Genomic DNA, 26,175 nt, shown 5'->3' on the forward strand with positions numbered 1-26,175 from the left:
CGCAGAAGGCGGGAAAACGCGGGGCGAGCCCTCGCGCTCCGCGGCCCCCGGTGGCCGCCGCCGCCCCCGCGCCCGCGCCCGCCGAGCGCTCCGGGACGGCCCGCGCGGCCTGCCTGGGCCGCGGAGCGCGAGGGCTCGCCCCGCGTTTTCCCGCCTTCTGCGAGCGCGGCCCTGCGCCGAGGCGCGCCGGGGCCGGACCGCAATTCCTGGCGGGGGCCGCGGGGGGTGGAGGGCGGCGGGCGCCCCGGACCGGCGCTTCCCGGGGTTCCGCAGGCGACCAGCTCTCCGCTATCGCAGCAGCATTCGGGCTTCGCTCCGGGAGAAGTCGGGGACTCGATGCTGCTGCAAACGGCTTCCCGGAGAAAGCCCTGAGTTTTCTCTCCCCCTCATGTGCGTTATTTGCTTAAAACATTTCTGTGCCCCCTTCATCACGATAGAGATTCTAGCGCAGTGTCCACTGAGTTATTAAAAAACCGCAAATGTTAAAACCTAAGGACATATAAAATTAATATGTAATAGCCATAACTGAAGACAGGAACAAAAGTTTAAATCACAAATGTTGACTGAGATATTGCATACATTTAAAATGCCTGGGTAAATAGATATATCAAAACACAGTACCAAAAACACATAAACCAGACAGCAAATTTAGGAAGGTGTTTGCAAGTCCAAGAATATTCCCAGCAAATACGAGTTTTCCCATTGATACCTCAAGATGCTAATTCTTAAATAGGGTAAACTGTTACTTATGAAGGTTTATTTAATTATGAATGTGTGTGCTGTCTTTCAATACAGAATTGCCCATATAGTTTGGAAAATAATATAAACTAGAATCACTATTAAAAAAAACATAAAACAGGATGTCACTTGGTAGCTGTGCAGTACTTCAGGGCATTCAGAGCACATCAGCACAGATAATTGTTACGGTTTTTACAAGAAACCATTAAGGTAGGCCACAATTATGTCCATATTTTGAATATTATGGGAATGGCTTATCTCAGTGCCCCTGATAAGTTTATGGCAGAGACAGGGTTTGGAGCAGAGGTTTCCTGGGTTGCAACTTAGACTGAGAGGAGTGTTTAATGTCTATGTGCAGCTCACCAGTTCAGCTTAACTATTGTTCTAGCCTGAGCAGTTAAAATGGACCTATATCCTAACATATTCATGCCAGAAGTACAAACCTCTTTGGATCTCTTGACAAAGTGTGTGGCTATTTAACTGGGGTTTATAATAACTCTAAGTACTGGACATTTAAAAAGAAACCACTACAAATGTTGTTAAGACATGCTTCTTATTTAAAATTAAGGTTTTGGGTGTAGCTCTTAAAATTTACTAAGAATTACCACAACTACCATTATGTACGCTTGCTGAATGTAGAAGAGGGAAATTCCATGGAACCTAGCCTCTCAAAAGCAGAAAATATGAATTGTCTAAACTAGGACGTCTACTTGCTTTTTGCCTGGTTTCTTCCTCCTCTAATGTATGTGAGGGACTGTGCTATGTGTTAGACACAAAACAAATTCCTCACTTGATACCTCTACAAACAGGAGCTTGGGAAGGATTTCAGCCCCTGCTCCCCCTTGCCCCAGCATGCCCTCCACCAGAGGCTTTGAGGTTGTCATCTCCCTTGATATTCTTAGCACCTTGTTCCTATATGCATCCTCTTCCTCCTCCTCATATCCCCAAATCCCAAATGCCAGAATTTCTAAATCTTCCTACCTTCTGCCTTTCTTCTTGGTGCAAGAAATGCACACGTCATAAACTTCCATGTTGAACCCCTGAATAAGAAGAACTACCACATACCTGCCAGTTTTAACATTCTGCCTGCTGCCAGTTATGTCCTGAGATGATGTTGGGCCACCCTCTCAGCCTAGCCTACTTTACAGGGTTTTTATAAGGATGAAATGGAGATGTATAAGCCACCTTGGGTTCTTCACAAGTGGAAAAACAGCGAAATAGAAATACTAATATTAACAGAGAACTTCAGTTATTGGAAGGTTTAAAAGATGTCATTGACTTTTAATAATCCTTGGCTACTAATTCCCAACCTTAGCTCCCAAAGTAGTTAGGATAAAATGTAGAGGAGGGATAAGAATATGTAAGCTGCCTTGGATTCCTTGCAGGAAAAAGTGGGTGATGATGATATGACAATGTTTTTGGCTACAAATCCAAATATTGAAAATGAAATATTAAATGTTGAAATTTAAGCAATGGTTATCTCTGCACATTCAATAACAACACTATAGCTTATTTGATTGGCGTCAGACCTTGAACTGTTAAGTTGTTGAGCAAGGAGGGATAGGCTGCAGTATCATTTAGCTCAGTTGCTATACCTCACTCTTCATTCCTGACCTGGCCAGCCCTGGTGCAGTTACAGTAGGGTTTGGGTTGTTCCTGTCAGGAACAAAGGTCGAGTTTTAACTAGCACCGCAACAAAGATGCTGGTGCTCTTGGAAGGGGCTTCCCTAGGCTAGGCCTTCACATAAAATTGCTAAAACAGCATTTAGAAAATTATTGATTGATTTATGGAGATGGAATGACAGAGAATAATAGAGATGGAAGGATCCTGTAAGCCCTCTAGTTCATCCTCCTGTTTAATGCTGAAAATCCAAAGCATTCCCAACAGATGGTTATTTAGCCTCAGTCTGGAAACTTCCTTCTCCAATTAAGTACACTGCCAGGTATTTGTTTCTATTGTTGAGCTGCTCTTAAAACCAAGTTATTTTTTATACTGTTCAGCAAAAGTCTCCTGTAACTTATAAGCTCATTACATCTAGTCTTGCCTTTTGAGAAAGTAGCCTTTCTCCTCTTCCCTGTTACAGTCCTTGAGATATTTCAAGAGTTCCCTCGTCTTCAAAGAGTGTTTTGGTTTTTTGGTAGTAGTTTATACATTTAACAAATACAAAGAAATGTCTCCCCTCAGTTATCTTAAACCCAGTACCTTCAACTTTGCTTCATAGGATTTGTTTCCCATATGCTCGACTATCTTCACTGTTCTTTAATACTTTGCAGTTTGTCTAAAGTGTACATGTTACAGTATTCCACTTTATTCTGCATTAGTCAGACTTCATCTGGAACTTTTGATTTGGACTTGGAAATTATTTTTCTTTTAATTCAGTATGAAGTTTTAATAAGTGTGTTACGTTGCTGATTGATGTTCAGTTTGTGATCCACAGTCCTGAGATATGTTTTGCCTAAATGCGAAACTCCTTAAAGTATTGAAATAATTGAACAGAGTAGCTTATTTTTCTCATCGTCATTTTAAAGTAGCTTTGCTTTAGTTAATTGGCACTGGGCTTTTTTAGATAAATGAAGCAAAGTGCCCAGGCAGTAAACTTGGTTAATCTGATTGCTATCTTCTTGATTCTATACTAGAAAGCAGCAAGTCCACACAATAATTGGTGTTTGGGAAATAAATAGGAAGCCCCTGGTGAAAGAATATGCTGGTGCTTATTGCTTGAACGTACAGAATTCTTGAATTCCTCCTTGCAAATCTGCACACACCCCTGTGAATTATGCATACAATCCATACCTTTCAAATTATGAAAGTATCTCTGTCACTTGCAAACTAGAAATTTGACTGATAGTTCAGGAACTGTGGCAAAGACTGGTCCTTAGGGACCTGAGAATACCACATGTTGAGGTGGATTTTGATGAGTGCTGATGCCTGCCATCTTCAAAATCAAGACTTTCCTGCTCTTTCTTGCTTCTTTTCAGTAGTTCCATATTTAAGCTTAAAGTGTAATAGTCCTTAGTACATTGCATGTTCCTCAGTTGCTCAGTTGGAGCAGTCCTAAACATAGTCATGTATCATCTGTTCACAGAGATGCAGAAGATGCAGTTTATGGAAGGAATGGTTATGATTATGGCCAATGTCGTCTGCGTGTTGAATTCCCCAAACCTTCCAGAGGTCGGGGTGGAGGCTTTGGTGGGGGGCCTCGTGGGAGGAATGGCCCTCCTTCACGACGTTCTGAGTTCCGAGTCCTTGTTTCAGGTATGTTGCCTTCTGTACTTCATACTGACTAGGACCCATCCTGATGCCATGCCTCACTCATACTGTGTTGGGGTGAAGGAGTGCCTTGCTGCCGTAATACAAGGTTTCTTCTTTAATATGAGACCTGTGGCTATGAAGGAGTTTTTTCAGAACTGCAAGAGGACAACACACTGTTCTGATTCACTTCATGGAGGAAGTCTTTTTGCTTTCGGAGTCCATCTTGGTGAATGAATGGGGAGCAAGAATGTCTCCGTCTCTAGGCAGGTGTAAACTCACTGGACTTGGAAGTGGGCAACTAGGGTGGGCCAAGGGTCAGAAGAAGAAGCTGGGGACCACTCTTGTAATGTGCAGGACGAGGAGAAATGGGTCCTAATAACGTCACATGATCTAAAGTAACTTTAAAGCAAATGATGCTGTGAAAAAATAGAAGTCTGTTAAACACAGAGATTTGGCTGGTGCTGCAGCAGCTGCACATTACTTGCACATTAGGAGAGAAAATTTATCTGAATTAGATCCCTTAATTTGTAACCTTCTGGATTCCTCAGAGCAACTTTGACATAACCGGAATAGATACCCATGTAGTGAGTTGGGAGAGAGAGTGGAAAGTCCTCTTACTGGAGAGAAATGGAAGTATTTTGGAGGCTTTGCTGTGGTGATCAGATCTCTGGAAAAGTTCTACACTCCCTGACCAGATTTACGGAATGGTCCACTTAAAGCAAACCCATAAAAACTGGTTTATTCCCATGCACTACCTAAATAAAATGCAGTGACACAACTGTTCTTCTCTGCATGCTCCTGTGGCATCGTGGCTAGAAATGAGTGCTCACTGTGAGGAAACTCTGAACTGCAATCTCTTCAGCTTTGCAGCAGGACTTGAAAAGTGTTGAATCCCAGGTGTCCATCTCCCACACAGAAGCCTGGGAGGGCAGGGAGGATATCTCGAAAAATCTCTTGACTTTTGGCATGAATGTGAGAACTTGCGTTGCTAGAGAGTATATGAAGCATCCTTGAAAACTGCCAGGAACAGCAGTATGCTAATGTCTCCAGAATATGATGTGGAACAGGGAATCTCCTTTCCTTTGCTTATTCTTAAAAAGCAAGCCGATAGTTAAATACTGGTACCCTTGCTCTGCCATTGAAGGATGAGCTATTGGAACCTCAGGACCCAAAATCATACTATTAGAAGGGGACTGTCATTCTTGGATGGGAATCTGATCTAAGCCATACATGGAGTACAATCTGTTCAGTGAGTTAGGGGTGATTCTGAGTTTACATTGGACCAACAAGAGGATCCCTCTGAAGGCCCAACACTTTGAATCCTAGAGCTGCCTAGGGGACTACCTTGCTGGCGTGGAGGGCTCATCCACTCTGGAATGGAACGCAATTGCTGTTCTTTGGATACTTCTGTTCTTATTGTAGCTCTGACCCTCTGGAATAAACAGGAAATCTGGAATTAGTGGAGCTTCGACGCCCTGGAGGGACTGGTTGAGGGTGCACAGCCTTTCCTGGCATAGCCTAAGCAGCTAGTGTCATCTCTTTACATGGTCTCTTATGTTTTGTGTTCTCACTGCTCAGGGCTTCCTCCATCAGGCAGCTGGCAGGACCTGAAAGATCATATGCGTGAAGCTGGTGATGTATGTTATGCAGATGTACAGAAAGATGGAATGGGGGTGGTTGAGTTTCTTCGCAAGGAAGACATGGAATACGCACTGCGTAAACTGGATGACACCAAATTCCGCTCTCATGAGGTGGGTTCCTGCCTGTGGGTGAAGAGCGTGTGCGGGTGCCCATCACGGAGGACATGTGATGCTCTCAAGAGGCTCCAGGGCACAGCCTAGCAATAGTCTCGGAATTGGTGGCTAATGATAGTCTTCGTAGCATGTTAGGAATCCAGCTTAAGAGTTGTTGAGGCTTTCTGAAACCTGCCCCATGATGGCACGGTGTGAGCCCTCACAGCAGAGACCAGTTTTTGTAGTTTTGTTCCTAAGTTACATGGAGAACGAACATTCGGATGATTTGCCTCCAACTTCTTCAGGGTAAGTCAAGTTGACTTGCTTTACCATTCTCCCTTTGACAGCCAGTGGCTGAACAGAGATTGCGACTGGCTGTTCTGCTTGAATAAGCTTAGCTCATGTTTCCTTGGCAGCCAGAGGTTGTACCAGCAAACTGCAGTGTTACTCTCCAGATGAGAAACTGCAGTGGTTACCCCAAAGCAATTTTCCCCGCCTGTGCATGGAACCGCTGCCTGTGGTGATCTCATGATACCTTTGCCATGAATTGGTTTGTTCAGTCTTGGGGCATTTGATACCTCAGTTGCAACCATCTCCTTCCAGTGGCCTGATCTTCTGAAACCAGCCTTGACACAGCTGGAGGCTGCTTGCTGTGGAACCTCCTTCCAGAACCTGAGCTACTGAGACAATTAAATTAAGATGAGCTGTGAGAGGGTTCACCAAGGCATCTCCTACCTATGCCGAAGGACTGCACTAGCTTACATCTCTTTCCCTCTGGCAGTTAAAAGATGGAAACAGACATCTTCACCCTTCTTAGTTACATGGGGACAGAACTTGGCTGTGATTGCCTTACTAATGCCTGCACAACACTGTTCTGTAACATGCCCACGCCAGAATTTTGGCCTAAGGCAGCAGTAGAAGGATTCGTACTGCCTGTGTGAAAACTCTCCAGCCTCGAACCACTTGTGCATTGATGTCTGATCTCCATTTCTGGCATTCATTCATTCATTGACTACAGCATGTTATGCCAATATTTGGGTTTTCTCTGTTTTAAATTCCAGGGTGAAACATCCTATATCAGAGTTTGTCCTGAAAGAAGCATCAGCTATGGCTACTCGCGCTCCCGTTCTGGTTCAAGGAGTCGCGATTCTCCATACCAAAGCAGGGGATCTCCACGCTACTCTTCTCCCTTCAGGCCATTCTGATTGCACCCAACAGGGACTTCTAAATATGTGAACTGAGCTTTTTATTTCTGCTCAGAGTTTACATTCCAAAATGGATGGATATAGTCTTTCGTAGGAAGCCTTGGTTTTTTTTTTTTTTTTCATTTCTATTCAATAAAATCTTTTTTTATGACTTACAGTTTTTACTAGGGAAGTGTTGGTAATGAAATACTATAAACCATTGCCGCTTACAAAGTTTTTGTTTGGATAATGTAAATTGTTTTTGTTTCTTCTCCTAAATGAGGGAAAATGAGCTTGAAAATTAGTATGTATGCGTTAATGGTTTGTCTGCAGGATGGCGCTTTAAAGCAGTAGAGTAACATGTATGGTACAGCCTTTTGTGGTGTTTTGAAATATACTTACATGTTTCTGTAGCTCACAAGTGGGTGGCTTCTTTCTGTGGTATGAGAGTGGGAAGCTGGCATAAACCCTAACTCTGAGCCTGGACTTAAGAGTGGCTTTCTGTTACTGGGTTTAAAATGCTTCATGTTTTGACTATTGCTCAATGTCGGTATAGTAATGAACACATCAAAGGAATATTTAAACTATTAGAAAAGCCCGGTACAATTTCTTACAAGCTGTCTGGATGTCTTTTCTGAACCAGCACTAAGAAAAGTTTGACAGCCGCCAAGATAATAAGGTGGGTGAAGGAGACAGATGGAGCAGGAAGTACAGGGCCTCAAGATGGGATAGACTGGGATAGACATGGAGCAGGGCCTTCCACGCTTCTCTTCTTGCAATATGTATTCAGTTTAAACAGTTGCTAAAGCTCTATTAAAGTCTCTTTACTACTTGAGCTGTAAAACAAAATAGATTTTACTGACTTTCTGTTGTAGTTAATTTGTAGAATGAGGTACTTTCTTTGAAATCTGCAGTGATGCCCTTCTTGTCACATACACAGGCTTCCTGGGAAGATCCTGTTGCATGCATAGAGGATCTTTCTAGCTAGCTTGCAACTGTAAGGAAAGTGCTTCTACTTTATATGTCAGGTGCTGACCTTGTGAGTAGTTGAATCTTGGCACAAACGTACAGCTGTCAAGAAGTGTTGGCCCTTGGCTGTAGACTAAATTGCAATTCACTGTGCTTAATTGAATACCAAAAAGATGCTTAGCTTTTAAGGCTGCATTCTTACATAGCAGTATGTGTTGGCAATTGTACTTCTGTGTAAAAATGCACTGGGTCAGGTTGCATGTACTCTACATAAACAATTAAATCAAACAGATGGAAGTAATGCATTCCAACAGTTGATCTTTACTAGATACAGTTCAGTAGTATACGGAAATGCACTTCCTGTGCTGAAAGTACCAAATTAAAAATTGCAAATGCACAGCTCTGCTTACTGGTAAGCAAGGACCACACGCTGCACAGGTTTTTATATTTCCTACAAAGCCAGATGATAACCAGCTTCTCGGCCATTTTGGATGGTACTCTGCACATGGTCTCATGGAAACTAGGCAGCAGCAAACTGCTAGAAGAGCAACATGTTGATTTCAAGTGTCCATTTACCAAGACTTCCACAGTTACTAATTTACTGTTTCTCACACTTGTGTACATGTTATTAAAATGCTGGGTCTTTATTTACATGTTTATTTATGAAGCATTAGAACTGCTCAGTGAAAGTGATCATCTCATGAATTTTTATATCCATGAACTTGAGGAGAAATTACTATACATCTAAAAACACAACTTATTCACTGTTTATTTCTGCACAGAAAAATGGTTTAGCGCTGATATTAAACCATAGTTTTCTCGTATCTTGACAGAGTTGGATTTGCCCAGTGTGTCTCTGAATTTGGATAGGAAGAAAGTGCTAAAGATCTCCATCCCCTTAAGCCTCATGAGTTAGGCGTCTCTGTAGGGCCTGGAACCCTCTGCCCTGCAACCACTGATCGTGACGGCTTCTCAGCTTTTGCCATTTTTGCCCATTCTGAAAGGGTTAATTGCCTGTGATGAGGCCGAGGCTTGGCTACTGGTAATAAGCTAAAATATGGTGGGGTGGGTTTGCCTCCACACCGTCACTGGAATGCAGACTCAGGCGCTCCAAAATGAAGTCTGCCCCTTGGGTCTTACCTTAGTCCCATAAATGTATTACCAGAATGGTTCGTTCTCTCACCTACCCTCCCATGCATCACAACTGGGCGCCTGCAAGCAGTGCTGAGCGCACAACAGCCACTTCCTGACCATTCCAGTCTGAACAAACAAGGCGAGTGGACCTGGCCTGTTACTGTGCCTTTTGATTTACAGCTGGAGAGACGCGGTGTAAAAGTCCTTAGGTCGCTTGGTGCTTCATAAAGTGCTCTCTCTGCATCTTTCTCCCCATTCCATGATTTCCATTTTTCTAGGGTGGGCAACTTGGAGCCCCTGTAGTAGTTTGGCCGACAATTACTATCAGTCCTAGCTATCAAAGCCAGGGGTGAGGGAACACTAACGTTGTTCCCAAAATACCTGAAGGGCCATAATTTGCTCAATCGAGACCATACCTTCTCCAGAATTAAACATGTTTTTCCATTCTGTGAAGGTCATTAAAACGTTTTAACCACAATCACACTTGGGTGCATCAAAGCCATGGTGAAAACAGCAGGTTTAAGCTCTCCTAACTTTGCTCTGGAATGTTGCCTCATCTGGAGTTGTAAGCATAGAGCAGGATCCAGTTTTGGCGACAGTAAATGTGATTAAGTCAATGGGAGTCACGGATTTCAGTATGCATGTTTTACAAACAGAACCCAAAGATGGGTTGAGACACCATGACAGGCCATGGTGGTTTTATACTATTGTTGATCTGCTGTGTTGTCTGAACCTAGTCGTGGTATTTCACTATGGTAAATTTGTTCTTTAGAAACCATAGTGAGACACAGCAGTTTATTCTATGGCTTGTCTATACCACTATGGCATATGCTGTCTGACATGATTTCCATGGTCCAGGTATGCAACTAACACAGACTCCCCTGGAAAGAGTGGCAGCTGTGGGAGCTGCTCTAGCCATTCAGCCTCTCTGTGTGACACAGGCAGGAAACAATGCACCTTGGCATTTAATTTCAGGTGTGCTGGCTGATGGGATATGTGCCAACAGCAAGACAACTGAGTGGGGAGGATGGAAACCATGACAACATAGAAAGCATGTACATACATACATATATATACACATAGCGGCTTATAGCCTGCCTTTTTCCTACAATGGGCTCAAGGCAGCTTACATCATCTCTCCTCCTCCATCTTATCCCCACAACAACAACCCTGTGAGGTAGGTTGGGCTGAGAGTCTGTGACTGGCCCAAAGTCACCCAGTTGGCTCCATGGCTGAGCGGGGACTAGAACCCAGATCCTCAGTCCCAGTCCCATGCTCTTAACCAGTACACCACACTGTATGGCTTTCATACATCATGGCAGAAAACCTATGAACCATACTAACCACACGGGGTTGCTTATGTGAATACAGCCAGTATTTTCAAGAACAGTCTTCAAGCCCAAAACCAGAATACTATCATGTTAGATAGAAAAAAAAGTCCTATGACTCCCAACATTCCCCAGCTACCCATACTGAGAGTAGTGGGGCATTGTTTTGTTTTGTTTTGTTTTTACATGAATAGGATTACACCCTTAATAGACTAAACGAAGGCAGCATATCAAAGGCAGTCATTTCAGAGGAAAAATGTGGAAGGATGTGCTGAAAGATTTAATTCTTTTAAAGATGCAGGGACTAGATTCTAAAGATATCAACAGTGGCACAATAATCTTCTGCCTAGGACTCTTCCCTCTGTAGAAAAGACTCTCTGTCTTCCAGCTTTGGTAAAGGGATATTACCTAATGCAAACAAGAAAATTGGCTTGAATTTAGTTCAAGGTATACGTTTTACTTTGACAGCTCCAGTCATTCTCTCCTGCAAACTCTCTTTTAGTACAATGAACACTGGCATGCTTTAAAAATGTATTTTTGTAGTATAATGAATAGAGTGCACAATCAATACATTATGTCTGTATTAGTGATGGATGAGGAAAATGAGTGTGGAATCTGGGGCTGTTTTCTTTCCTTGTGAACTCTTTCTGACAACATTTGCTGCAAGTCTGCAGAAGAATACACAAAGCACCGAGTGTGGAGATGCTTTCTAAAAATCTCCTCTCCATGCATTTGCATCTAGCATGCACCAGTTGCCTCCCTGTAGTTGGGAAATCCACCCTGGGTGGGAGGGTTGTTCTGGGGGTGGGGAAGGAGCCTGTCAGCAGGATACAAACTATTCTGATGGTGCTCCAGCTTCCTTTCTTTCCCCTTCAAAGGGCTTCAGCTGCCCAGCTGGAACGCAGTACTGGAGGTGCAGTGAGAGAGACATCAGTCCTTCTGCTCTGCCTCCAAATTTGTGGGAGTGTAAGAATTCAGGGCACAATTTATAAAATCACAAAATCCAAGGTTGCTTGGAAGACTGGTCTTGGGTTTGGGTTTTTACCATGGATCACAGACAATCTGTCTCCTGTGTAAGGGTTTTAGTAGCATTGTTAGGTTGTAATTCTTGAACTGGAGAGTTAAGTGTCATCTGAAAATCTAGCATACCCCCACACAGAGATACAAGCTCCAAGCATCTCACAGCAAGAACTTCGCTGGTCTAACCATTACCTGGTGGAGCTACAAAATATTCTTCAACTGTCTGTTTAGCTTTCTTCAGAAGCTCCTCTGCACAGCTGCCTTCTGTAACAGTATCTTCTCTGAGGTACAGATGCCTGGGAATATAAAGTTGTTATTCACCTTCCAAGATGTGGTCAATTAGGCCAGATAACTTAACTTCATGTAACAAAGAGTCATGTATACACAAGTTACTGCCTTTCACTTGCACTTTGAGTAGTGGTAGCTTCACCATGCATACCTCATATTCCTTTTTTCAAAGCTAAGTATGTAATTTGCAGGAAAAAGAAAAGCCTTCCCAGTTCTGTACTGTGTATTACACAGATTTTCTGATTTTGGAATTGTCTGGCTAGAATGATGGCTGCATGATATTGAATGTCCATACTCTTCTTGTATCTGTAGGCATATCTTTTACAAAGTTCATATGAATCTAAGAATTGTCTTGCTAGACCACAGGTTGATCTTGTCCAGCGTTCTGGCTCAGCAGGGTCCTTATATGTCCTCAGAGTCACAGCTAGACATCCTCCTAATACAGCAGTCCACTTGACTATCATGGCCAAAACTGACAGAATTCCAATGAATCTTTAATATCGTTTTAATACACAGTCTTAAAAGTTGTGCCCTTGATGACCTTAAGATCCTAAACTCTTCAGAAGATGTAAGAACATTCTGTCAGGGCACAAAGAATGACAGAGGTGGTCTTCACTGCCTACCCTACATTTTTCATTACATGGGCTTGGCTTACCTAGCTTGGGCGGGGGAGGGGGCGGGGGGAGGAAGGAAGGAGACTGGTGTGACCTCTCCTTCCCACTCAACAAAATGACACCACCTCTAAGGTAGGAGTACCAACCTCAGAGAGCAGCTGGTGTGGTTCTTCCCATTTCAACTGCAAAGGGATTGGAGCGCTCATCACTCCCCAGGTTAAGCATTATTTCTGACCTCAGACAAGGGACTCAAAAGTATCCTGTGAGCCCTGGGCCCATGTCAAAGGCCTTTAGAACTGCTTCCTCCACCTCCCACTCCTTGCTAATTGTGGTCTGCATTGAACCCAAAAGGGCTTGTGTGTAAGTAAACATGCATAATATGTCACTAACGCTAGCAACTATCACTATTTTTAAATTTTACAATATCTCTAGGATGCTGTTTCAGGGCAAGTGTTGTAAGCTGTGGTTCTCCTTGACTTTGAGTACACACCGAGTGAAATGTTGAGCCCTCTCTAACACTTCTCATTCCCAACCTTTCTTATATCCAAGGTTGATAAAAATCAATGATTTTTTAAAAAATATTTTTATTTTCAATTGAATTTTTAAAATTGCAATTGGATTTTTTAAAATAAAATGCTTTTTGAGGAAAAAATCTCTCTAAAGATAGTTTTCTATTTAAAATAAATTATAGTCCAAAGGCTATTCATCATGAAATAAAGATTAGTTTTTAATTATATAGCATGAGACTGTAGACATGCAGTGTTTAAATTTTTTGGTCAATGAATTTCATCAATCCATTCACGTCATGCTCTTCCAGAGCTTTTGGTAAGATTAGCGGGCAATTTTTCTGTCTAGAAGATATTATCTCAGATGCTTGGTTTTACAGTTCTCAAAACTGAATTTGTGCCTGGAGAGATCACATGCTGCCGCTTCACAGCAAAAATAAAATAAACATACAGAGTTGAGAAAAAGACCTTAATCCCATTGTTCCTTTACAAATCTATGAACACAGAATCAACCCCTTATTTCATGAGTGCTAAGTATCAAAAAATTCAATGAAGAGAAGTAGATTGTTGGGAGTGGAATAGTTCTGCACAAGAAGATAAGTGTGAGGAGGGAGGGGCAAGCGGTAAAAATCAAAATGAAGCCTTTTGAGCAAAATACTCCACAAGCCTTTGGATCTTTTTGTTTGTAGCCTGAGGTTTACCATATTACTCTTTCCATGGAGGACAAAACCTATAATGGCAGCAGGCCAGAAAAGAGACTCCCAGTTTGTGGGTATTTTAATGAGGTTCATCTACCTATGGGTAAGGCATGCATGCAAAATTATGTAGAAAGCCATGATTTAAATCTAGTCGTACTGACTAGTGATTGAAATTGATTTGGTTTAAATTAAATCCACCCTGCTTATAGCCCTTTCAGTGTTTGACTCCTAGAGACAGAGCACTGTGGTATTTGCTTTTCTTTTCCTTTTCTCTTTGCTCTTCCTGCTTCTCACCTAATTGACCCCCCACTGGAGGCTGTCACCCAGCAACTAGCACCACCTCTTCCGGAGGAGGGTCTTCTACGCCCGATGGGCTGCTGAGCTCCTGTCCCACTCCCTTGCTGTGGGTCAGGCTGTCTTCTGACTCCACCTCATTCTCATGGGGTAGACGGGGGCTCAATCCAGGCTCCAGCACCAACCCCTCATGCCTCATCTCCCTGGCATTCCCTGGCCTTAATCTGTGGCTGGAACTTGCCAAGATTCCATAATAGTCTAATTCGCACTGACTGAGTTTGCATTCCTATCAACATGCACAGCTGCTCGTGCACACACAGCCACACTGGAATGGTGCGTGTACATGACATCAAGAGCTACGCTGTGTGAGAATCTCCTGAATACAGTGGCACCTCGGCTCACAAATGCCTCAGTTCACAACCAAATCGGGTCACAAACAGAAATTTCAGAAAAAATGTATCTCAGGTCACAAACTCTGCATCGGGTGATGATCGTGATTGTGCCTGTCTTCCCTGCACGGGCGCGATCACAGTCATGCTCGGGGGGGGGGGGGGAGCAAGATGGCTGCAGTTGTGCTCGGTGGGGAGATGGCCACGATCATACTCGGGGTGGGAAGACGGTTGCGGTCGTGCTCGTGCAGGGAAGACAGGTACAATCGTGGTCAAGCGGGGGCGGGGGAGGGAGATGGCCACGATCTTTGTTGTTCTTTGTCACTTTGTTTCAAATTTTTGTGATAAAACAAATGGTTACAGATTAATCTCATTTACATTGAACCTTATGGGGCAATTTGACTTGGGTCATGACCAATTTGGATCACAACCAGTCATGGAACGGATTAAGTTTGTGGGCTGAGGCACCACTGTATATGTAGCAAAAAAAATTGCTGTTCAGTCCAACAGCATTTTAGAGAAATCCTGTGCTACATTTGTACCTTGGCTCTTTAACTAGCATAGTATGTAGATTTTCAAATATGATTGTTAAATAACACCTTTAAAGAAGGGCAAAGCAACATTACTAATCAAGCAAAAAGAGAAGATTATGCAGTGAGCAAAGTTATGGTGAATTCCTATGCATGCATAGTCAGAAGAGCTCCCAGCATTCCCCAACCAAAACCTGGGAATGCTGGCTGGGCAACAGTGCAGCACTCTGCAACTCTTCTGCTGAGCTAGAAGTTGTAAGACTTTTTCCTGTCCAAACATGCATAGGATTGCATCCTTCGCCGCTAATAGGTGCTTACCTGTCTTCCAGTACTGAATCCATTGGTTCCACTCCATTTGTATTAAGAGTGTGAAGTTTCTCAGCAAATTCTATTGCTTTCTCTAAACGTTCCACACCCTCCCAATTGCGAAAATCAACAAGTGACAGATGTTCCAGGTGGTCCAACAACTCCAAAGTTACTCTTTTCTTCAAAAAAAAAACAAAACAAAACAAAAATAACATTTAGGTCCTGAAAGGAGAGTCTCATCTACTGGAAATGTAAAATAAACAGCTATTTCTTTATGAAAATCCCGCTTTTAAAATATATCTGGAAGGAATTTTGTGTTGCAATTTATTTTGGCTTCATTTACTGACTCCCCTTGTTTGCTTCTACATACATGTGCTTAAAAGTTTTACTGTTCTTTACTTAATGAAAAAGATCAACCGGTCAGTCTCTCCTGCCAAGCTAAGTAATCAGTGCAGCACTTGTAGAAGCAGGCCTACCGCCACCCCACACTTCTCATGGAAGCCAGCTCCCCTGATTCACTGCGTGGGCGGGAACGCTGTGTGGTCACAGGTAGCAGGACTGAGCCCAGGCTTTCAAATATACCAGATGAACGGGCGATCTGAAAGCGTGCGCGCGCGCAATGGAAAAGCTGCGCATCGGGACTGCGGGGCAGGTGCAACTCCCGGCTCCTGCCACACGAGAGCTTTGCCCAGGGAGACGCGCCTGCCAGCCCCCCGGGGCAGGCCGCTCCCTGCACCGTCCGAGGCCTGCCGCCGCCGCCGCAGCGCGGGCATCCGGGCGGCTCGCAGCCCCGCCGAGGCTCCCACTCACCCGGCGGGCTCCGGCCTCCTCGGCCGGCGCGGGCGGGACCCCCGCGGGGAAGCGGCGCCAGCAGCACAGGCTGGCGCGGCAGAGGCGCGGCGCCCGCGCGCCCCACATGCCGCTTCGGGGCGCGGCGGAAGTGCGTCACGCGCGCGCCGCGCTCCCTGCGGGCGGGGCGCCCTCGCGTGCCGCCGCCATGAACAGCGTCGGCGAGGCCTGCACGGAGCTGAAGCAGGAGTACGACCAGTGCTTCAACCGCTGGTTCGCCGAGAAGTTCCTGAAGGGGGAGGGCGGCGGCGGCGACCCCTGCGTGCAGCTCTTCAAGCGCTACCAGCTCTGCGTCCAGGCAAGAGGCCCTCCGGGCGCGCGCGGAGCCCCGGCCCGGCCCGGCCCGGCGGCTCGCCTCCGGCCGGCCAAGCGCAGCCCCTGCCAGCTGGGGGGGCCGGGGACCGCCCAGCTGCGCAGCTAGGCGCCTTGGAGATGTGTTGGACTGCAACTCCCATCATCCCTGCCGTGCGGCCAGTGGCTGTGGGAGGTGTAGTCCAGCGGTAGTGATTTGCAGAACGATGTTTTCGAAACTGAAAGGCCATGCTTGTGAAAAGCAGTGCATAGAAAGGGCATGGCTGCTGGACGGTGAAGTGCACTGGCAGATTTTGGGTCAGGCTCCATCTTTTGCTTCCCAGGATGGAGGGATTGATAAGAGCTGAGAAATGTGTGTGACGTCTTGTGCTCCTTGGAAGAAGACGTCCTGAATAACACTTTACCATATTCACAGGGCCTCAGATTCATTTGCTGAATTTCCTGACTCAAGAAGTTTGGGTTAAGGCTTGGTAAGACCACCAAAATCTTTGCATGAAACTTTGAAGGAGGGGCCCCCAATCTGATGGAGCCAGTGGGTGCAGTTCGAATTTTGAGAAAAATGTCTTAGGTGCTCTCACAAAATGGCAGCTGTGGTGGGCACAGCTAGTGTCATGACCCCTATCTCACAGAAAGGGAAATGAGAAAAACAAAAAGACAAGTCACTTCTCTGAAGACACTGAAGACAAGGCAGAAGCAGCCCCTGAGCCTCAGAACACAGATGTATTTTCTTTTGAATCCAGTTTTCTAGTTCAGGATTACTCCCACAACCAAATATTGGTTATGTCTGAACAGCAGTGTCAACCTACAATTCATGTTTAAAAATATCTATTATTGGTCAACACATATGATGCACAGGGTCTTAAGCAAGCATGGAATAATTAATTGGAGCACTCTGTTTTGCCCAGTCACAGGAGTGCTTTGCTGACATCTATTTCAGAAGGGGCAACAGATATTTAATCAGGTTACATTTAATGAAACAAAAAGGCTTTTCAGTGAGAGCTGAACTAAATTTGGCTGATGGATGCAGAGTTGAACACAGCTAATGCTTATGTTTTGGTGGTGCAAAAGAGGCAATTTGCATAAATCTTACAAACAAAAGTTCCTTAATATTTACAGATTTGCATCTTTTACCCATCTTGTGGAACATATTGTAAGGTCAACATAAAAGGATTCTCCACATCATTCTGTCAGCTAAAAGACTAACATTACAGAATTGCAAAGAGAAATGTCTAGCTGCACTAACAGGACTCAATGAAACATTTGGTTGGCATAATTTACAAATGGACAAATACTTGGATATCTGGCTGTCTCTTTTGAAGTCTATTCCTTAAAAATAGTGCATTTTTCCATAAATAAAATATAAGGGATACATATTATTTGTGTATTCACTATGATAGAGCCACTTAAATCTCATGTAAGAAAACTAATACTTTTTTACTTTTTGTAGGTTTTGGTTCTGATTTTGAAATTCACAGTAAAAAATTTAAAGTGCACTAGCTGTATCCTCCATGAAATCCATTTTGGGTGCAGCCACAGCAGCACCTCAACTACTCAAATATGTCCACAGGTCCAAACAGGCCGAAGACCCTACCATGCAGAGCTTGGTGTCAGGATCTCTGAAAGACTGCCTTCTCCCCTTTTCTGTTTTTTTCCTTCCTTTTTTCTTTTGGATATGGTTCTGTACTTCCCAGAGAGATTTGGACAGTATAGCAAGTAAATAAATAACCAAGAGAGACTATATTGATGGAAACATAGGGTTTAGTCCTCTTTTTGGCAGCACTCTGCCTGTAAAGCTGTTTCCCAAAATGAGTTCATCTGGCTTTCAGAACATTCAGCTGTTTTCCGGTTTGATTGTAAATTGCACCGGGAACTGACTCAGAATCCTTCAGAGCATTTGTGGTGGTGCTTGAGCTCAGGATGAAATCCGTAGCACTGAGGCATAAGGAACCTCTTAAGCTGTTCCTTCTGCTGCTGCTTCAGGCACTCCTCCCAGACGTGCCAGTGTGTTGTAGTGGTTAAGAGCGCAGGGCTGGGACTCAGTCCCACTCAGCCATGGAGGCCCCTGTGTGACTTTATACCGGTTGCAGATGCTCAGCCCAACCTACCTCACTGGGTTGCTGTTGTAGGGAGAAGGTTGGGAGCAGGAGGAGGCGAATGATGTGAGCCAATTTGAGTTCTTCATAAGAAAAAAGGTGGGATATTAATCTAATTAATACCAGGATGAGAGTGCTTTCACATCCTTAAGTTTAGAAAACAAGGCTTAAGGGGTTGAAACCTAATTAAAACATGGGTGTAAAGAGGGATGTGGCCCCAACTGAATTGTAGAAAAGGTTCTATACAGAGGGTTTGATACAGTTTTGCAGTTATTAGTGTAGGTATAATTAGAAAATTACTCCCCTGAGCTTAAACTGGAGTCTTGTGCTGGACATATATTCTTAGTAACCTTGGAATTCTTAATAGGCTTTTTCCCCATTTCCAGAAAGCTATTAAGGAGAAAGACATACCTATCGAAGGGTTGGAATTCATGGGCCCCAACAAAGGAAAATCTGAAAACTCCTGACTGAGAGGATGCCAGAAAGTCTCCTGTGAACACTGAAGAACAGCCATGAAGCAAATTGACTGCTGAACAGCACTCTGACCAGCTTGATTTCTTCATTGGGTGGTGAGAAATGGAGACTTTTCCCCATGGCAGTGTCCGCCCCATAACGGCAGGAGCCAGTTTAATCTCTTGTGGCATTTGGGGAGTGGTGTTATCATGTACAAGACTGGGGGACTCTTTGAGATTTACAACGGAATATACTGCTAACAGTTGAATCAGGTAGATTCTTATGGCTGATTCATCAGCTGATTGCGGTTATTTATGTCAATGTTAAAATGAATGTCAGGGACTCTGATCCATTAATCAGTGTGTTCTGTTGGAATTTTGTTTTCTTGAATCTTTTCTGTCTATTAGCGTTCCTTAAAAGCCGTCTCTTATCCTGAAGTCCATTATGACAGCTTAAGTAATGCAGAATTTGAGCAAAATGGTGCTACAGAATGGGTGTGCCTTTCTCTGAGGAAGTGTCCTCACTTGGTCTTCAGAGCACTGCAAAATCCTAAGCTCTTTTTCCTCACTTGCAGGTTTGATGAATAATATTTTAGATTCAAAAGAGTTCCTTTGTTTCAGAGAGGGATAAGTAGATGCATAGAACTTAACTTCCACTTGTTGGATGTGATCAGAGAACATGAAGGGGAAATGTGCCCATCATTTTTACTTACTTTCTTTCTAAGAATGGCACATGCCTGTGGTTTGAAAGGAGCTTATTCCTTCTGTCTTGCACATCACTGCAGTGCATTCTTAGGGGTAGACCTAGAAAGGGAGGGCTGTTTATGCAGCATGAGGAGCACATGTAAAACTAATTAATTTCACTTACCCAAAGCCATAGTGATGTCAGTTTAATTTTAACTAGCTGCCCCTGTATATCATGGAACAAATTCCAGAACTGAAACAAGTACACGGTTGGTATAAACAAATATTGTAAGACATAAATTTTTACTGGGCTAGTTTAAAATGCAGCATGTTCTCAACCATACCGGGGCAGTTGGGTCAGAACTCTTCAAAGCCAGGCAAAATCCAGCACTGTGGGGAAGCTTTGTGCCTTTCGCCATATTGTTGTACCGTGGCATCTTAGAAGATAATGCTGTGCAGCCAGTTTGCTGCGACCAGTTGTTGTTGTTGTTTTTGCTGCAAAGTGGCTTCAAATAGGATGCTACTATGAGGTGTGACCCTTCTCCCCCAAACCCTTACTAAGACAGCAAGCACATCAGAAACCTCTGACTTGTGCTTTTTATAGCATCAGGAACTCATTCCTTTAAAAAAAACCAAACCTAGTTTTGGAGGCAAAACCTTGGGTATTCAAAGATTAAACCTGGAAGGAAGGTTACTGCTGCTGTTACGAACAAAGATGACCTGCACAAGCAGCCAGATGCCAAGGCACAGCCCAATGGATGAACCTACAAGAGCTCCCGCGCTCCCACAAGCTCATATTCATTCTGCCTCTGCAAAAACCAACTTGGCTGATTTTTAAAAACAGATTTCAAGGGCCCAGCTTTGAATGGAGCAAAGCCCGGCTGCACAGCTGCAGCAGCCCTCCTTCCCTAGAACACCCCCAGGTCCCACGCTTGTCCAGCCTGCCTTTGCACTGGTAGATGGAGTCCGGAGGCATCTGGGGGATCAGGGCAGCTGCAGCTGTTTCCACCCAGTCCAGCATGTTGCATCCCTTCTAGTTGTGCTCTGCTGCTCCCCTCCTCCTGGTTGGCTGTCCCCTTGTGCTCACCAGCCATGGGGCCTGGTGCTTGATGCCTTTTCCTAAAGGCCCAGCCTGGAGAGCAGCAGCAGGCAGAGCAGGTGCAACAGTAGTGGCAGCGGGGGGTGTGGGCAGAGGGCGACGCAGGTGCACCAAAGCGGGCACTGGGCTGGGCAGGCGTTCCCTACTGTGCTTCAGAGAAGAACGCTACCCCAGGTCCGTGGCAGGTGCGCCAGGTCTCTTTCAGTAGAAAGCGCCTTGTAACATGACTGAACAGCTGTACCTGTCCTGTTATGTACAATAATGGGAATTGAAAGTGGAGAATAAAGGTCCAAACTGCAGTGGTTTGTAGTGAGCTTAACGTTTGGGGGGGTATTACTTTGGGAACCTGAAAAGGGGAGGTATGGATTTCTGCTGCAGCTCTTTTCCTGAGGACAAGTCTCTGTGGTGGTGCTACTGATTCCTTCCCCAAAGTGGCAGTACTGCTACTGGCCTGTCTTAGAGGTTGTTTCCCCGAAAATGTGGAGAAAGCAGCCCAGAAGCACAACATGAAATGCCACAATTTGAAATGTGTTGAACCAGAACAAGGGTGACTTGCTGCCTCCTCCTCCCCACCCGTCCACATTCCTCTGGGGACAATCTTGAGGGCTTCCAGTCCCCTCACACATGCTTATCTCCTCCTCCCTCCTTCCCTCTGCAGCTAATTCAGCTAAGGAGTAAAACTCCCAGTGGCATCCTTTCTGCCTTAAATCTAATTGCTAATAGCAGACAGATGTTGTGGCAGCAAGTAAAGAGGGGGAGGTTACCCTTCCTCTGTGGGTTGCTCGTCTCTGGATGATGACTGCAGCTCTCTCTTCCCCAGGACCAATGCGTGCTTATGATGCCCACTATCCCCATTTAGGAGAACTGGCCTTTCACAGGATGGGAGCAGCTTTGATATTCTGTATAATTCCCTCTTGCTTCTTTGCCATGTTCTGGACACTCTTCTCTGCCCATCTAGTTTATCTGAGAGAATGTAAGTTTGAGCCTTTGCTTATGTCCTGCATAGAGGTGCCTAAAGACAATCCTGACAAAATACCCAGGTAGACAAGAACGTCTCACACTGCCCTGGTTGGAAGCAAGTACCACCTCCCCAAGTCTTCACAGAGGCATACAGGGCAGGAGAACACAGAGTGGCTACTGGACAATCCAAATGCCACATCTCACAACAAACATTTTAGATAAGTTACTATAAATATAAGTGATGCATTAAGTCATTACTACAAGATGAGAGATCTTGGTTTTATCAAAATTACTTTGAGTTCTCTGCTTTGTCATCACCTTCTGGAGGCAAAAAGTCATTTCAGAACATTATGTGCTCAAGCCCAAGCAATATTGGGATAGCAAAGGCTACTTCATTTCTTCATTCCCTCCCAGAAGAACCTTTTGCCGCAGCAATGCCAACACTTTTCTGAAGAACCATTGTGGCTTCTTCCATACAGGGTCAAATGTGTGACTTCCCCTGAGACACTAGATAAGATACTCCTGAACTGCATGATCAAGAGAACTCACAGACAAACTCGAATGGAATAATTTTATTTCTTTTAGGTGACCTCAGCAATTTGGACTGCAGAGGCCAGAGTGCCTTTCATACTTCAACAATGCAAGGAATGCAGAGCATTTATATTGTGGGTCCCAGTGTGGATTCTGGTCCAGCTACCTCAAGTGGTCCACAGTGCTTCTGTAACCCACAAGCTTAATGGTCATCTTCATAGCCAGTTGGGAGGGCGTTAACATGTGGGTTGTGGAACATGGTATGGTTCCCATCACCCCAAGGGAAGGGCTGAAAAAAGAAGAGAGAATTTGGATTTTTAAGACACTAAGCTGAAACTTTTCAAGAAAGTCCACCACCCAGGAAGTTCACAATGGAAACGTCCTTTCTATATAAATGCCTCAACCATAAATTCTGTTTTCAATCTAGTAAAGCCAACTGTTTCAGATTAAATGTTGACATATCCATTCCTATTTGGTTGAACAGCATCAGTCTGGAAGAATAAGACCTGCTTAGGGGCATTCGAAGTCTAATACCTTAGTCCGGATGCGAAGATGTGAATAAGGAATGAATGCTGGCCGTTCATGCTCCTGCTGAGCCTTCAAGTAGCAGTTCAGCATGCAAACAGCAACTCCTGGGAGAGCCACGACAAAGGAGAGAATCTTCCATGTACGAGCTAATTGAGAGAATGCACACACAAGGAAAACACAATGATTTGCTTGTTTAAATCCAACATATTAATGGCCAGCAACTTCAGTGTGTTTCAGACCCAGATGCAGACATTCAGACTGATTAGGGGGCAGCCTATGTTTGGGCAGGCTGGAGAACTTGGCTTAAACTGTGCTCTGTAAAGTAGCAGCTTCCTGATGCTTTTCAACTTGGTCCCTAGTAACCATACGACATCCTAACTAAATAAAAAACTCACACACAGATACAACATAGCCAAATCTGTACCACAGATCCTCACTAGGCTCTTGGGCAATGTGTGTCTGTTGAGACTTCAAAGCAGGAAACCTCCCAATCAAGTTTCACCCCTGCTGCAAACATATTCTTGACCAACCTATTATTCTTGCAGCCTCATGCCTATCCAGAGATATAAAGGCACCTTTCAAAATGAATGAACAAGGAATTCTTTGAAAATTGAATAAAATATCACTCTATATAAAGAATGCTATTGCTTAAGGCAGTAGCCTCTTTCAGCAAAATGGCCTAAGTCCACTTCGGAAAAGCTTTTAGTTGGTCTTCCAGTGGCAGGTAAGGCAAAGAGCTGAAGTGCTGGGACAAAACCCAACAGTTCTAGCACATTTTAGGTAAAAGTTTGTACAAGTAACCAAGCCCTAAAATAGGCAATAGAACCATTTAGAAAGGAAGATGGCACAAAACCCAGAAAATCATCAAACCTATCAGTGGTTGGGGGAAGGGTGAGGTGAGAAGGAGGAGCTTCTGGACCCCACCCCCAGAGTCACATTTGGCTGCAGGGTCTACATCAGGGTTAAAGGTTCCTGGGACAGCCTTGGTTACTGCCCCCAGTACACTAGAGCTTCCCAATTCAAGATACATCCAGCAGCTTTTCCTTCAGACTAGAATCCCCGAAAGCCCACCCCAACCAATTTTTCCACAAGCAGGAACAGATGCTACACCGTAGAACACTTCAGGAACTATTTACTGAAATTCCCTTTGGTCAGACATAGAACAGGATCCTACACTGTATTGTGCTACATAAAAATATTTGTTGGTACATTAAGTTTATAAGTATATTCTGACAGCAAATGTACATATAAGTGTTCTTAGTTTTAACAACAGTGTTATGAGTAAACCAGGTTATACATAAAATACGTTCGTACAGTACTTTAGATTCGTTAAGAATGCTGTAAAAAGTAATGCATATGTTTAGTTTCCTCTCCATTTCTGGTTTTATGAAAGACCTTTCGTGGCTTCAAAATTTCCAGAAGCTTAAAATCTCTAGCTCTCCTTGATAATGCCCTGACAATACTGGCAAAGCATTGCCAGAAAAAAGCAAAACGTAAACATAAATACTGGACAAAATAAGGGAAATGTAGTCCTGCTAAGCTTTCACGCACAATGAAGGTCAATTTCAAAACAAGCAGGGATTTCTGGGCGTTGCACTCCTTCTAACCCCCCCCCTCCCGGAAGCTTCTTCCATTTCCTTTTGCAGGTACCCTGTTTCCTTTCTGCTTCCATAAAGCTCGCAGCGCAATGCTTTATAAACGCATCGTGCTGAAAGGCTATCCGCAACCCGGAGCAGAAGCGAAGGTCGGGAGGAGGACGCTTCAGACGGAGCACGCTCACGCCGCCGAGCGCTTCCAAGCCCCCGCCCCCAGCGGGCAGAGGGAGGCGGGCCCGCCGCCGCCGCCCTCGGAAGGTCACCCGCTCCCCAGGCCCGCCCGCTGGACTCACCGGTCCCGGCCTCTTTGTGCCCCGACGCGGCTGCCGCCGACAGGAGCCTCGTCAGCCCGGCCCGGGGAGCCGCGGCCGCCCCACGCCGAGACACCACGCCGAGCGCCGCCGCCATCGCACCGCTTCTGCGCCCGCCCGCCGCCGCCGCCGCCAAGCTTCACCCCCCGCACGGAAGCGGAAATGCCGGGCGGGAGCCGGCGCGTGCCAGTGACGTCATGCAGCGCTCGGGGTGCTCGGCGCAGAGATCTAAATCAGTAGACTCGTGGGAGCAGGGCTCGTTTCCGAGTTCCCCGGACGGGATGGCGCCCTGCCCGTAATAAAAGGAAACTTCGCCATTCCCCTGGAAACACGGAGGAGAGTAGCTCCGACTGGGCCTCCGGCCCTTTCTGAGTTGTTGATAAAGACGGTGCGTGGACTAGGCATCGCTTAAAACGGAACACACGCGCACGTACAAGCATAAATATTTGGAATTTTGATTTCTACCCTGTTTCCCCGAAAATAAGACCTAACTGGAAAATATTTTTTCAGGATTTTTCAGAATGCTCATAATATAAAACCTACACCAAAAATAAGCCCAGTTAAGATCATCATCATCATCATCATTATTATTATTATTATTATTATAACATTTCTATGCCGCCCCTTGCCGAAACCTCGGGGCGGCTTACAACATGATAAAATACAATGAAATACAATAGTACATCATCAGCCAGACAGACGCATTTAGTACATCCGTTGCAACACAATTCGGGTTTGGAGAGTCAAGACACAGTTCCAGAAGAAGATGCCATGACTGTATTTGAATAAATGTAGATTTTTGTACATAAATGAATAAATGTAGATTGTTGTACATAAAAAATAAGACATCACCTGAAAATAAGCCCTAGTGCATCTTTTGGAGCAAAAATCAATACAAGACCCAGGGGAAACACGGTATGCAGCTCAATAGCCCGACAGGACTCTCTCAGCAGTTATATACAACAAACAACACAAAATCATTTACAAAAAACTTGCACAACTGTGGCACGACCTCAAGCACGCCAGGGGAACGCGGGGGTCCGGATGTGGCACTGTGGCTCCTGGCCTCCCATGCCTTCCCATCGCTTGCACTGCAGGAGGGGATTTCTTCATGGAAGCGCTCACCGGTGCTGGCAGGGCAGCTTATATAAGATGCATAAAATATGTTATAATAGAATTTAATTAAATATAAATAATTGCTGATCTAACATAAGGGCTGAGCTAGAAAGAGCAATTGCTCCTGTCCTCCGCACCCTCCTTTTAGGGTTCCTTCTCCCTGCCCTTCTTTTGCCCTCAATTGTTCCCAGCCTTAGGCTCCTCTCCAGGGAGTCCTTCCTTCTCATTAGGTGGCCAAAGTGTGTGAGTTTCATCTTCAGCATCTGTCCTTCTAAAGAGCAGTCAGGGTTGATCTCCTCTAGGACTGACCGGTTTGATCGCCTTGCGGTCCAAGGGACTCGCAGGTGTCTCCTCCAGCACCACAATTCAAAGGCCTCAATTTTCTGGCGCTCAGCCTTCCTTATGGTCCAACTTTCACAGCCATACATTGCAGCGGGGAAAACCATAGCCTTGACTATACGGACCTTTGTTGGCAGAGTGATGTCTCTGCTTTCTAGTATGCTGTCTAGATTTGCCATAGCTTCCCTTCCCAGGAGCAAGCATTTTTTAATTTCTTGGCTGCAGTCCCCATCTGCAGTGATCTTGGAGCCCAGGAAAATAAAATCTGTCACTGCCTCCATTTCTTCCCCATCTATTTGCCAGGAAGTGAGAGGACCAGATG

At 44.8% G+C, this 26,175-nt stretch overlaps 4 protein-coding genes across 5 annotated transcripts in view; 2 read left to right on the forward strand and 2 right to left on the reverse strand.

Moving 5' to 3' along the window:
* SRSF9 (serine and arginine rich splicing factor 9) overlaps positions 1 to 8,701 on the forward strand; it is a 12,872-nt gene extending 4,171 nt beyond the window's left edge. Inside the window, exons 2-4 of the mRNA XM_044444183.1 lie at positions 3,775 to 3,994; positions 5,570 to 5,742; positions 6,786 to 8,701. Coding sequence (XP_044300118.1) covers positions 3,775 to 3,994; positions 5,570 to 5,742; positions 6,786 to 6,929 — 537 coding nt within the window. The 3' untranslated portion in view covers positions 6,930 to 8,701. The remainder of the gene's footprint in view (positions 1 to 3,774; positions 3,995 to 5,569; positions 5,743 to 6,785) is intronic.
* A 1,897-nt stretch (positions 8,702 to 10,598) lies between these two features.
* On the reverse strand, positions 10,599 to 15,910 carry GATC (glutamyl-tRNA amidotransferase subunit C). Of its 2 annotated transcripts, none has more exons than XM_044444355.1 (4): positions 15,795 to 15,910; positions 14,997 to 15,163; positions 11,552 to 11,655; positions 10,599 to 10,747 (listed from the first exon to the last, which is right to left on the reverse strand). In XM_044444355.1, the coding sequence occupies exons 1-4, from the start codon at positions 15,900 to 15,902 to the stop codon at positions 10,686 to 10,688; spliced, it is 441 nt and encodes a 146-aa protein (XP_044300290.1). In that variant the 5' UTR covers positions 15,903 to 15,910; the 3' UTR covers positions 10,599 to 10,685. The 2 variants fall into 2 exon arrangements, with proteins under 2 accessions (XP_044300290.1, XP_044300291.1); XM_044444356.1 differs by lacking the exon at positions 15,795 to 15,910 and adding an exon at positions 15,567 to 15,652.
* Positions 15,911 to 15,963: 53 nt separating this feature from the next.
* Positions 15,964 to 20,772, forward strand: TRIAP1 (TP53 regulated inhibitor of apoptosis 1). The gene is made up of 2 exons (XM_044444322.1): positions 15,964 to 16,131; positions 18,625 to 20,772. The coding sequence occupies exons 1-2, from the start codon at positions 15,982 to 15,984 to the stop codon at positions 18,703 to 18,705; spliced, it is 231 nt and encodes a 76-aa protein (XP_044300257.1). The 5' UTR covers positions 15,964 to 15,981; the 3' UTR covers positions 18,706 to 20,772.
* A 1,218-nt stretch (positions 20,773 to 21,990) lies between these two features.
* Positions 21,991 to 24,541, reverse strand: LOC123030438 (cytochrome c oxidase subunit 6A, mitochondrial). Its single transcript, XM_044444359.1, has 3 exons — positions 24,381 to 24,541; positions 22,499 to 22,638; positions 21,991 to 22,253 (listed from the first exon to the last, which is right to left on the reverse strand). The coding sequence occupies exons 1-3, from the start codon at positions 24,493 to 24,495 to the stop codon at positions 22,167 to 22,169; spliced, it is 342 nt and encodes a 113-aa protein (XP_044300294.1). The 5' UTR covers positions 24,496 to 24,541; the 3' UTR covers positions 21,991 to 22,166.
* Positions 24,542 to 26,175: the final 1,634 nt, after the last annotated feature.

The sequence above is a fragment of the Varanus komodoensis genome, unplaced genomic scaffold (assembly GCF_004798865.1).
Source record: "Varanus komodoensis strain SLA01 unplaced genomic scaffold, ASM479886v1 scaffold44_3, whole genome shotgun sequence".
In the NCBI taxonomy this organism is placed as follows: domain Eukaryota; kingdom Metazoa; phylum Chordata; class Lepidosauria; order Squamata; family Varanidae; genus Varanus; species Varanus komodoensis.